The following is a 12,556-nucleotide window of genomic DNA, read 5'->3' as shown; positions in this document are numbered from 1 at the left end:
AGTTAAAATGAATTTAATATAATTTAAATTAGAAAGTAAAAATAAAATAAAAGGAGTATTTGTTAGATTATATCCTTTGAAGTGACTCAAAATATAAAAGCCTGATACAAAAGGTAGTCCACTAACGGCCCAACACAGAAGGTATTGGCCCAAATTCAAAATAGCCAGCAAATTATATGTTTAATTAGCTCTAGATTAGTCACTCTCTTAACATTTGATTAAGACTAAATATGATTAATTTGAACGTGCAAAACATTGCTTTCTCCTTAATTATGTACCTAACTACCTAAGTAATCAAGTTTTCTTACAAAAAATAAAAAATAAAAAGAAAAAACTTTTTCTCTCATTTTTCAAACTCTACTCAAGAACACCAAAATGCCAGAATTAGTGTGATCCCACAGTAGTGGAGTATATGTACTGATGTTGACAATAGAAAATTAAAAAAAAAAATTGAAAAAAATAAATAAAATTACGCACGAGGATTAACATAAATTTTATCAAGTACGAAAGTATTGTTGTTTTCTCCGGTCCCATTCGCCGTTCGAATTTTGGGATTAACGAAAAAGTAAGTGATTAATTACAGTTTAAATCACTAATTAACCCCCACGTGGTTCTGTTCATTAGGAATATTCAGTGAATGTGGTGCAAAAACCACTATTACATGTTTGTTTTGCTGATAAAAAACAACTGAGTTTTACATTTAACAAACTTTTTGTCTAGTGTATAAGTTCAATTAATGCAGATGATCCATATTATTACAATAAATATATGTGCCGAATTATTATTTTTATTTTTTTGAATAATTATATAATATAGATAACAAAGTTAAATTATTATTTAAAATTGAAAAAAAAAATTAATAAACGTTTTTCTCCCAGTACAGCTCCCTCACAAAAACTTGGGAATTCATTAATAAGCCTACCCAAAAAAAAAAAAGTCAACGTACTCCCCCATTCTTCAGTCAAACTTAATTAAAAGCTTAGACAAGATTACGTGGCTTTGGCATGCAACTTATGATAAAATGGGAAAGAAAATTATTATTAATATATATGTGGATGCAGCATTTTACTCGACATTGATTATTATTTAATTGAATTAAAGTCCACTTAAGCTCGGTTCAATTAATAAACAAGTCCGACATCGAATTGCACAAAAATCACCGGTAAATCTCTGATCTCGTTCAATAACTTACAAACTACATGAAATACCCAACACGAAATATGTCCGATAAAATCGATTTAGAAAGCGTTCGACTCCACGACTCTTGCTCCACGAATTAAAATATAAAATCACCTTTCTTTCTTTTATAAAATCAATTAAATCACATTTCCCATCTCATTTATCCTCAAAATTAAATATTTAATTACTATATATTAAATTGTTGCTTATCTAACTTAATTGGATGGTCAGAAATTGACCTCTTCATCATCCACTTTCACTATAATTACTATTTTACCCCTACGTCTACGTGGACCTCTCTACCCTAAGTATTTCGGCCCACCTATTTTTACCTAATGAGTCCACGTGTGCATGAACCAGGTTGACCCTAGTCCCACTATTTTGACAAATAATCGCATTTTTTTTATTATTTTTAATAATGACAAAATAATGGCACTTAGCCAAACCCTAGATCTCATCCTTATCGCTTTCATACCATCTTAATCACGACAAATTGCACGGAACTACTATATGATTATTACATCTATTAAATATTTAATATATTATTATATTCAACTCAAAATCACTTACTATTATTGAATTAACTAGCATTTTTTCCCCGTGCGATGCACGGAATATTATTTAAAAAAAAAATCAATTTAGTAAAATTTAATAATGTAGTATTATTCATATTATATATAACATTAGTTTTTTTTTTAATATTGCAGATTAAGATTTATAATCCAAATGTATAGATTAAGATTTAACAAATCGAATTTCTATCTTTATCTCTTAAGATTTGAAATATATTGATGAAAAATAGGAGATTGATAATTGTTGAAAATTTTAGTAAAAAATTAATAGAAAAAAATATTAAAAATAAATAATTACAGAAACTCCATTAGGGTTTTTTAGGGTTGCCCTAACGTTTCTTTCTTTTATATATAAGATTTTAATCAACTATTTTTCTTTGATTTGTTCAAGAAATAATTTAATTGGTAGGTATTTTTTTTTTTTTTGATTTTTCTATCGGCCCAATTTAATTTACGAGTTCAAAAGTCACAAAGACGTGCTTTGACCATATTGCTTAAATTGTACATGCTAACAATTTTTTTATTTATTTTATTTAATTATTTGTGTGGCCTGAATTTGAAAATTTGTTCAAGTAATAAATAGTAGTAAGTAATACCAGTGGAAGAAATAAATAAATAAAATAACATGCCAATTTATTCATCAATTTACTTAGTCAACGTCATATTATTCAACGCGTTGACCATCGAGCATCTTCAAAGTTCGTGAAGTTGTTGTTAACATATTTGATTGTTGAAAAATAATGAAAAGCTGTCGAAATAGGACTATTATTTCTATTTTAATCTATATATATAGAAATACTAGAAAATTTGATAATCCAATTCCTAAATCGATGACGTCTAAAATATGTCATAAAATGGAAAAATACCATCATGCGAATAAGTTAAAAAATAGTAGCGCAATCTAAGACATTCTAATGTCATTTTTGTAATTAATTTTAATTTTGTTATCTCAAATTTCGTTGTCCATTATCTTTTCAATTATTTTCATAGCTAATCCTCAAATATCTTCTTTTTTCTATTTCTTTTCATAGCAAATCTAACTGATTATTATTCAATCCCAATCCACTATTAAAATCAACACACAGTAACCTCTAGCAATTATAGCTCCAGTTTTTCGGCCATTATATCTAATTTTGCAATTTATTTTAATTAATATTATTTTTAATTTTATTAGTTTACATTTTATTTTTTTATTATTAATTGCTTCATTTATTTAACACTGATTTTCATTTTATGAAAATTAAATCCATCTAATCTTTTGACAAATTGGTTTGTATATCACTAATAACTTTTTTTATTGATATGTTTAATTGGATCGGTCTAATGGGACCTACGGTTTATTAATCTACTGGGACACGAGCCTATTTAGAAAACCACAACAACGAAAGTCCGAACACCTTCAAATAAGATTTGGCCCAACAAAATAACTCAAATCCAATCAACGAGGATTTATACTTATTTGTTAAGATACGTTCTGATTTTCAACCAATTCACCGGCAACTACATCTACTATGTCATCGGAGGGGTTTCAGTGATCCACTTTGCTCTTCCAGCTCACCATACTCCAACTATTTTAGTTGATCTAATTCTAGCATCATTATAATTATAAAATAGACGTATATTAAATCAATCATTTATGTTTAAAATAAAATACTATGTATTATTGAAATAATTAGCAACTATGATGTCTCAAGCCCTCAAGTTGATAGACATCGGAACTTGTAATATTAAATATGTTGTGTGAATTTGGACAATTATTACCTTTTTGATGGGCAACTTGGGCTACAAGTTTCCATGACCTTAAACCCCAAAGCCCACTTGCTAATAATCACTGCAACTCTGCACAAATTGATCAACCCAAAACCCATTCTTCCAAAAAAAAAAAAGTAATTCATTTTTTCTTTTTATATTAAATCAAGAAAAGAAATCTTTATAAGTGAGAAACTAGAATAAAAATATTAATATAAAAAAAAAAAAAAAAAAAAAAAGGTGATGCTTTTGGCTATGTATTAGTAGTATTGATGATGCAAAGAACCCAAATCAAACATGATCAACTCTCTCTCTCTCTTTTTTTAGAGAGAGAAAGTGAGAGAGGAGAGAGAGAGAGACGCAAACAACAAATTAAACCGACATTCCCTAGGTGGTTCGAAAGGTCAAGTTCATGTAATGGTGCCGTAGTCTGGTCAACAGTGTGAACATTTTCAGTCGGCTACTCCTCTTTGCCCATGTTTTTTTTTTTTTTTTATTCTTATTATTCTAACTCTCTATTTAATGTTACTAATAAAAAAAATCAGTAATCACTAAAATTATTTAAATCCAATAAATAAAACCTTAAAACAAAATGTATACTTAATAACCACATTTTGAGGTCTGTTGTTTTGGCGGCGTTTTTACACAGTTAATTTATTTATTTACCCTCCCAAATAAATAAATAATAGGGTTTGTCTAGGGTGAGATACCCTATGTTCTAAACTTTTATGAGATATGCATTAATCACCATTAATTTTCTAAGATTAAATCTGGACCCTAGGAAAATAACATGGCTTATGTTCTAAAAAATGAAGTACTTTACCAAATTATCCTTCGATTATTTTTTTTATTAAATTAATATAAAATTGATTAACATTGAATTGTCTAATTTACCCCCTACTATATTTTAATTAAATAATTAATTTAAATTCATTGTGACCGAGATTTATTTGATAAATAATCGAAAAAAATGCATTCATTAGGAATAGAACTTGTGACCTCTTAATACATTTATCACTCCTAACCATCCAAGCACATTAACTTATTATGATATATTTAACAATAATTGTATAAATACTGTTAATTCAAATATTAATTGCAACATTCATTATTATTAAATGATATTAAATAAATTATTAACAAATTTAATAAAATAAAGTTTTAAAAATATAAAGAATTGCAGTTCAATACGCCAAACATCTATCATTAATTATATAATATTAGAAGTATTAATAAACTCCACCATTTAAAAATGTAAAGAATGCTCAATTAAATATAAAAAAATGCATAACTTAATTCAAACTCACTCATGTTATTTAATCGATAGTGTGACAAATCCAAATAAAAAATAAAATAATATGTTTGTTTAGAAGAAGAAAAAATTATAACTCATTCCAATTAGTAGTTTTCTTACTTTAAAATAAAATTATATACTACAAATACAATATTGTGAATTTCTTTTAATATTTAATTTAATCAACTAGTAAGATTTGAATCGATGAAGTACAAATCCTTTCAAATAGTAAACATTATTCAAATATTTTAATCGGTTGCTTAACTATTGAAATAACATGTTACATAATTGATTTAACTATTTATAAGTAATGTCTAATATATTTTTAATTCAATTTTGTCATAAAAAATAGTAAATTTAATTCCTAACACATGTAAGAACCTAATCGTAAATCATAATATTTTATCAAAGCGTAATATTTGAACCAATTAAGCTCAAGTGCTTTCAATTCGTAAAAATTATTCAAATATTTGAATCGATTCATTAGCGCGCTCAACTATTGACAAGAACGTCTTAATCAAATTAACTATTATTAATTAAAGTGTAATACATTTTTAATTCAATTTTATCATAAAAAAATAATTCCTAAATTACGCAAGAATCAAATCATAAGATTAATTAAAGCGTATGATTTGAATCAATTAAGCGCAAATCCTTTTAATTTGTAAATATTATTCAAAAATTTGAATCGATTAAGTTCAACCACTGACAAGAACGTATTAATCGAGTTAACTATTTATAATTAAAGTCTACTATCCTTTTAATTCAATTTTAACAACAAAATAATAATTTAATTCGTAAAATCGTAAAAATCATATCGTAAATCGTAAGATTTAATCTAACCATGAACCGATTAAATTAAATCTTACGATTTTTACGAATTAAATTTTATTATTTTTTATGATAAAATTCAATAAAAAAAAAAAAGGTTACTAAACTTTAATTATACACAGATTGATTAATACGCTATTGTAAATTATTGAGTTTAACCGATTCAAATATTTGAATATTGTATACGAATTGAAATGAGTTGAGCTTAATCGATCAAATCTTTGAATATTGTTTTTGAATTGAAAACACATGAGTTTAATTGATTCAAATATTACGATATAATTAAATCTTCCAACTTACGATTCAATTCAAACTTCAAATTCTTTCGAAACTCATTTTTAAATTACACGAGTTGAACAACATTTCCTTAGATTTTTAAATTATATTATATAAAGATTTGTTAGTATGGGATATTTTTAATATATAATAATAATAATTATATGAGAATTAATAATTTATTTAACATTATTTATATAAGTTTTATAATCATTATAAATTGTAGCTTTGTGATATATATCCTTATTGTTAGTTTATTGTCAATTATATGTTGTGTCTTAATGGTAAGTATTCTTGTGTGTTTTCAGATGGTCACGAGTTCGAATTCAGGTTTATGCAATTTTGGATGGGTGGTTTTTACGAATAATGATATAATTGACACTATAAATTTTAATTCAGCAATAAATATATATTTAAAATTGCATTAAAAATATAGAGGGTAAAATTGACATTACATTAATAATATATAATGGCCAATTTTTTGAAAATATTAATTATACGAAGGGTATTTACGACAATACGTAAATGAGGAAAAAATGGATTTTTTGGCAGGGACACGTGGCGCAATATAAAGGGGTATCTCATAAAAGTTTAGAACATGGGATCTCACCCTAGAAAGACCCTAAATAATATATATAAATAAAAATAAAAAGGTAAAAGGAGAGGTCTACTTCATAAATAAATTGCTGAAAGATTTCATTCATCACGGTTGCTATCATTTTCTTGAACTCTGTCCGGAATTGATCAAGCTCCTTTCTCTCTCCTCTTTCTCTCTCTCTCTGCAAAATCTTTGAAATAAAAATTGGGATTTTTTTTATTAATTGAATTTCCGAGAGAGATTATCTGAATAATTTCCTATCAGTTTTTTCGGTATATGTGCTTTTCAACGGTGGCGAATCGACGTGACACCGGCGACTATGCCAGATTCCCGGCGACTACTGGAAATAGGGAAACCACCACCACATCCGCCGCCGCCACCACCTCAACCACCGCCACCCCTTACTTCCACGTTCAGCACCAAGAGCAACCTGATTATCTGCTCTCGGCGGTGGTGTTAGGGCACGGCCACCAGACCCAAGACATGTCGGCGATGGTGACGGCGCTGACACACGTCGTTTCCGGCCAGCGGCACGGCGGGCAGGCGAGCAGCGCCGTCGCGCCGTCGTTTGCTCCCGTGGATTCCCCTTCCTCCGCGTATTCATCATCCAGCTCCGGCTCGTGGCCCGGCCAGAAGCGGCGGCGCGACCAGGACGACTGCTCAACGCCGTTCTCCGATCAAACTCAGCGGGCGTACCGCGGCTTCGTAGATTCTCCTTCTTCCATTAAATCCGGTTAGTTCTGATCAGAATGCCGATCCTCTGTTTTTTTTTTAATTTGTCTGTATTTTTCAAAAACACTATTTGAATATTGATTTTTCAATCAAGATAAGCATTTGAATTATTCTCCCCATATATATATATATATATATATATATGATGCATGCGTTAGCAAGTTTATCTAATTAACTTCGTCTTTGTAAAAGATTGTCAACTTCTTTTAAGATATTTATTCAGGTCAAATTAAAATTCCAATTTGCATTTTTTTTTAATTATTATTAATTTGCAGAGCCGGAAACGGGGACGACAAGTATCGCAACACCCACAACCACCGCCGCACCGCCACCAGCCACCGCCGCCGAACCAGAATCCTCCACCCCTTCATACGAAGAAACCGGCGAAAGAAGAAGAAAATACAGAGGAGTCCGACAGCGACCATGGGGCAAATGGGCTGCCGAAATACGCGACCCACACAAAGCCGCCAGAGTCTGGCTCGGCACCTTCGAAACCGCCGAGGCGGCGGCGCGTGCCTACGACGAGGCGGCCCTCCGTTTCAGAGGCAACCGCGCCAAACTCAACTTCCCGGAAAACGTCAGAATCCTGCCACCACCTCAACCCCCTGGGGCCCCTCACCTCGCCACCGCCGCAAACCACCCTCCGCCGCACCTCGCCCCATCTCCGCCGTCGTTCTTCCAGAACACCGCCAGGGACTACTGGGAGTACTCGCAGCTCCTTCAAAGCAGCACCGATTTCCAACCACCGCCACCACAACAACAACAACAACAACAACAACAACCGTCGACAGCTCTGTTCGAGCAGATGTTCTACGCCTCTTCATTAGCCGGACTTTACTCAAACACAACATCAAACACCTTCGCTGCATCATCTTCTTCTTCATCCCACCCTTCATTTCTCTCTGCATCTTCTTCATCTCCGTCGTCGTATCTCTTCTCCAGTGGGCAAACGATACATTTCTCGCCGGAAGCAAGTAACCAACAAACTCAGGCCGGTAGTAGCACCGCCAATTTTCAGGCGCCGCCGTGGACATCCGGCCAGTACCCTCCTTCCTCCGCTTCTTGATTACTAGCTAGCTCTGTTTTCAATCAAAAAGTATACACACGTTTTTTGTAATTTTTTTTTAATGTTTTTGATTAAATACTTTTTGGTATATAGATTTGGAGTATTTAATTAGTGTACTTTGTACTTGCATTTAGGTAATTAGGCGATATAACTCAAATTTGAAATAGTACATTACATTATTAATTTGTTTTTGTCATTATTTGAAAATCTAAAGGAAAAAACAAAAGTGCAGGATTTTTTGGTTTTAGCCTAATTTTTGGATTTTAAAATAAATAAATACACAATTTAAAATCTTAACTCCAACATTCATTTGTTGCTTCATGCCCGTAAGAATATACGAGTCGAGCTTATGGTTGCTTGTTTGGTGAGCTCGAATTCATCAAATTTGCAATTTATAATTTCGAGCTCTAGCTCATTATTTTATAATAATTAATAATTAGGCATTTTTATTACAAATTTTGTAAGTTCTTTTTAGATTTCGATACTAGGAATCAAATGTGACGAAGCCTATGTAATTGTCATCATAGTACATTTTTATTACAAATTTTGTAAGTTCTTTTTATTTGGTTAAATTTCACTTTCCCCCTTGTACTTTGATTCGATATCACTTTACTCCCATCTACGCTCGACTGCATCGATTTGCCCCCATGTATTTGAAAATTTGTCTCAATGTGGCCCTCGATGTTATTTTTTAAATTTGTAATAATTATTTAAAATGGAAGGGGTGATTTTTTTGTAATTTCAAATACAAGGAGGCAAATCGATGCAATCGAGAGTATGATGCATAAAGTGATATCTAGCCAAAGTACAAGGAGGAAAGTGAAATTTACCCATTTTATTTCCTACATAAAAATACATAGTCAAGAAAATAATTAGTTTAAAACATAAGGATGTATCTACAATTAGATAAATGTCACTTTCTAAAGTAAAAGGCCAACACGTGTCATCATAATACAACTAGACACTTGTAAAATTTGGCCCCTAGAAATATATAATTCTTTCCACACGGCTTTTATTCTATTATGCGGTGTTGCATATTTGGCACAAGCTCCATGTAGTAATGCATAATGCCTTCATTACCTAACCTTACTAATTGTTTGTTTCTTTCTTTTATGGTTTTGGTACCAACCTTTTTCGTCATCACCCAATTCAAAACAAAACTTCCTCAACAATTTTCATACTACTTAGTACATTCTAGATTTTGTCTTTGTATGCTTGGTAAAAATCTTAGATCAGTCGAATTACTAAACTACGTTAAATTCGTATGTATCGTCATCTCTATCTCGTGTGTTGACAGAAATACGAGTTTTGGCCCGCATGGGTGTAGCTCAACTGGTTCCGGAGGTGGTAAGTTGGTGCAAGGTTCTAGGATCGAATCCTGACAGCCGTAGTGTGGGAATTTCAACTCCAATGAGGGTTGGTTCCTTGTGGGCACCAGGTCCGGGTCCGCTACCTTAACGGGCCGTTGAGTTACCATAATTTTCATTCCTCCATCAATCCTTGTCGGGCCAAGGGATGGGGGCCCAGGGGGCGAGGGATTTCGCCTTTTGGTGCAAGAAATACGAGTTTTGCCTTCTTTCGATTTTTTTTTTTCGTTTTCTTATGCACATTTATATTTTTATTAATACTTATTATTGCAAATATAAAATATCATTGGTAAAACTAAAATTTAACAAGATTTGGTAATGATATTATATGGTCATATCATCGAAAACGTTACTTGTAATATTGTTTACTTAAAATACCTTCAAAATCATCCATATTCTTGTATAATGATATCATGGTCATATAAAATTAAATTTTTAACCATTTTTCAACCCTGTAATTTTGTACTTTAGTGTTTCGTACTCGTCCCCGTGAAATCATCCTAGGTACATCCAGAAGCGTATCCAGACCATTTTGTACAGAGGACGATCATTTTTTTCAAAAATAAGACAATAGGTTAAAGAAGATCATTATTTTAGAACATACGACTGTAGTTCCTTAACGCCGATGTTTACTTCTAGAAGAAGATTTTAGGTGTTTAGGTGTTTTCTCATTATTCACAACTCCTTCCCAATTATGCATTTAGTTCACCCAAATGGGACAACTTAAAAAAGAAAAATAAAAATAAAATTGACAATATAATTATAAAAATAAATAAAATAAAATTGGAGTAAGAAAAGTGGAATTTGCTCTTTGTTTTGGTGAGGGACAATTGGCACGTGGGACAACACGCTTCTATTGTATGAGGCCCATGTACGACTCAACAACCTAGATGCGGCCCAGTTCACACACACCCGACAAATTACCAATAAATATTTTTAAATAAAAAATAAAATAATAAATAAATAGCGTACACGTGCTTTTATTTATTATCTATATTATTCTTTCTGATTTTAATAAATGTTGCTAAGATAAGTTCTGAATATATATTTTTAATTCAAATGGCTGTTCAAAAAGTGGAGGGTTAAGCAAGTCTTCTGGCACTTTGGTTGTTTACTTGTTTTCTACCTACAAATTATATGTTGGTCAAATAAATTTATTATATATATATATATATATATATATATATATATATATATATATAAACTATACGTAATGTGTAAAGACATGTACATGGACGTTGGTTCACCAAGCATTTCACATGCATGAGTGTGTGTGCGTGTGTCGATCACATGAATTGTTCTATAAATGTATATATACACCACATGCACGTGTGTGCATATATGTATATATTTCATGCATGTGTACGTAAAAGGACAGAAACATAGTGTGGCAACAAAAACTATAGGGAAGTTTATCTTTTGTTAAATTACGGTGACCCCTTAGGTCGGTGTCAAATTTAGTGGAATTTTCTAGATTCTGTAGAATATTCATTCGAGCTCCACATTTTGAAACAATATTATCGTAAGATGTGTATCTGTGTTTGTAAATACGAAATTGTGGGGCATCAGAAACTGCATTTTTACACAAAACGAGTACAAACTATAAAACATTCAACGAAATGGTGAAGAACCGTGGGTTTGGGTCTAAAATGGGTTCAATTTTTTTTATAAATACCCGTGAAACTCGTCCCGCCCGGCCATACAAAACAACGTCATTTTGTTTACGTTATATAATATAATAAATTAATAATATTAATGAATAAATAAAGTATTTCTAGTGTATCAAATACATAAATAAATTAACTAAACTATAAGTGTGAAAGTAATAGCTATAAAGATTATGAAAATCTCTAAGAAAATATGTAGGAAAAAAAGCATATATATATATACAACGGTCAACACACGTACGGTAGAAAAAAAAATAGGAAGAAAATGATGTTGAATGGAGCTGAATAGCGTGGGTTATGCTTGAAAATGCTATATTTATTTTATTTTATTTTTGTCTTTTAAGTTCTGAAATAGTTATTTTTATTAGTTTTATATTAATTGTTATTTACTCTTGACATTTACATTATTTATGTTTAGTCTCAATTTAAGATTTTATGTTATTCATTTTAGTTTCTAATTATTCTCCCATAAAACTTATAAGTTATATAAAAAAAATGGTTTAGACGATAACGAGTTTCGACCCGTAAAGGTTGGGTCCTACTATTCAAACCCGCCATGAACCCGCCTATCGTAAACCCGTTGAAAACCCACAAGTTTGATTCTTCAAAACCAAGAACCGTTGTTTGACGGGACGAGGGCAGATTTTGATAGAACCCGCGGATTTATGGCCCGCGCACACCCTCACACGAATCTGTAAGAAGATTCATAGTCGAGTGTTATTAACCAAACAATAGGGGTATTTTCGTAATTTGACCTTACCTTGGGGTTGACTATAATTTACTCTTTCTTTTTATATAAAAAAATATTTTAGCGGTAATAATTTCAAAATGTTAAATAAAAAGTGTTTTTTTTTTCTTGTTTTTAATAAAAAATTAAGTTATTTTTCAAATAACATGTTTAGTTGAATATATCATTTGCTTTATTATGTAATGGGCCCTAGCGCATGTTCGATTGGCCTTAAATGGCCCAAGTTGTTCAAAACCCTAGCTTTAATTTGTTCTCACCTGTAAATAGTTAAATACATTATATCAAAAATTCAATTTTGAATTTTCTGTATTGTTTATTATTACAAATTCACATTTAATAAATTTAATACATAATAGTACTTGATTACGTGTGTCCATCATTTCATAATTGATTTGACTTAATCCTAATTGTCCTTACGCAATTTGGTACACCCCAAATTAAAGTTTAGTACTGATTACTGAAAATGATCCAACTAAA

The 12,556-nt window shown here is 31.0% G+C and overlaps 1 protein-coding gene across 1 annotated transcript; it reads left to right on the top strand.

Moving 5' to 3' along the window:
* Positions 1-6,565: 6,565 nt before the first annotated feature.
* On the top strand, positions 6,566-8,480 carry LOC105950651 (uncharacterized). Its single transcript, XM_088815764.1, has 2 exons — positions 6,566-7,232; positions 7,507-8,480. The coding sequence occupies exons 1-2, from the start codon at positions 6,776-6,778 to the stop codon at positions 8,295-8,297; spliced, it is 1,248 nt and encodes a 415-aa protein (XP_088671890.1). The 5' UTR covers positions 6,566-6,775; the 3' UTR covers positions 8,298-8,480.
* The last annotated feature ends 4,076 nt before the right edge of the window (positions 8,481-12,556 follow it).

The sequence above is a fragment of the Erythranthe guttata genome, chromosome 3, assembly GCF_056151865.1.
Source record: "Erythranthe guttata isolate IM_541 chromosome 3, IM_541, whole genome shotgun sequence".
Lineage (NCBI taxonomy): Eukaryota > Viridiplantae > Streptophyta > Magnoliopsida > Lamiales > Phrymaceae > Erythranthe > Erythranthe guttata.
This window is presented reverse-complemented; position numbering and strand designations above follow the sequence as displayed.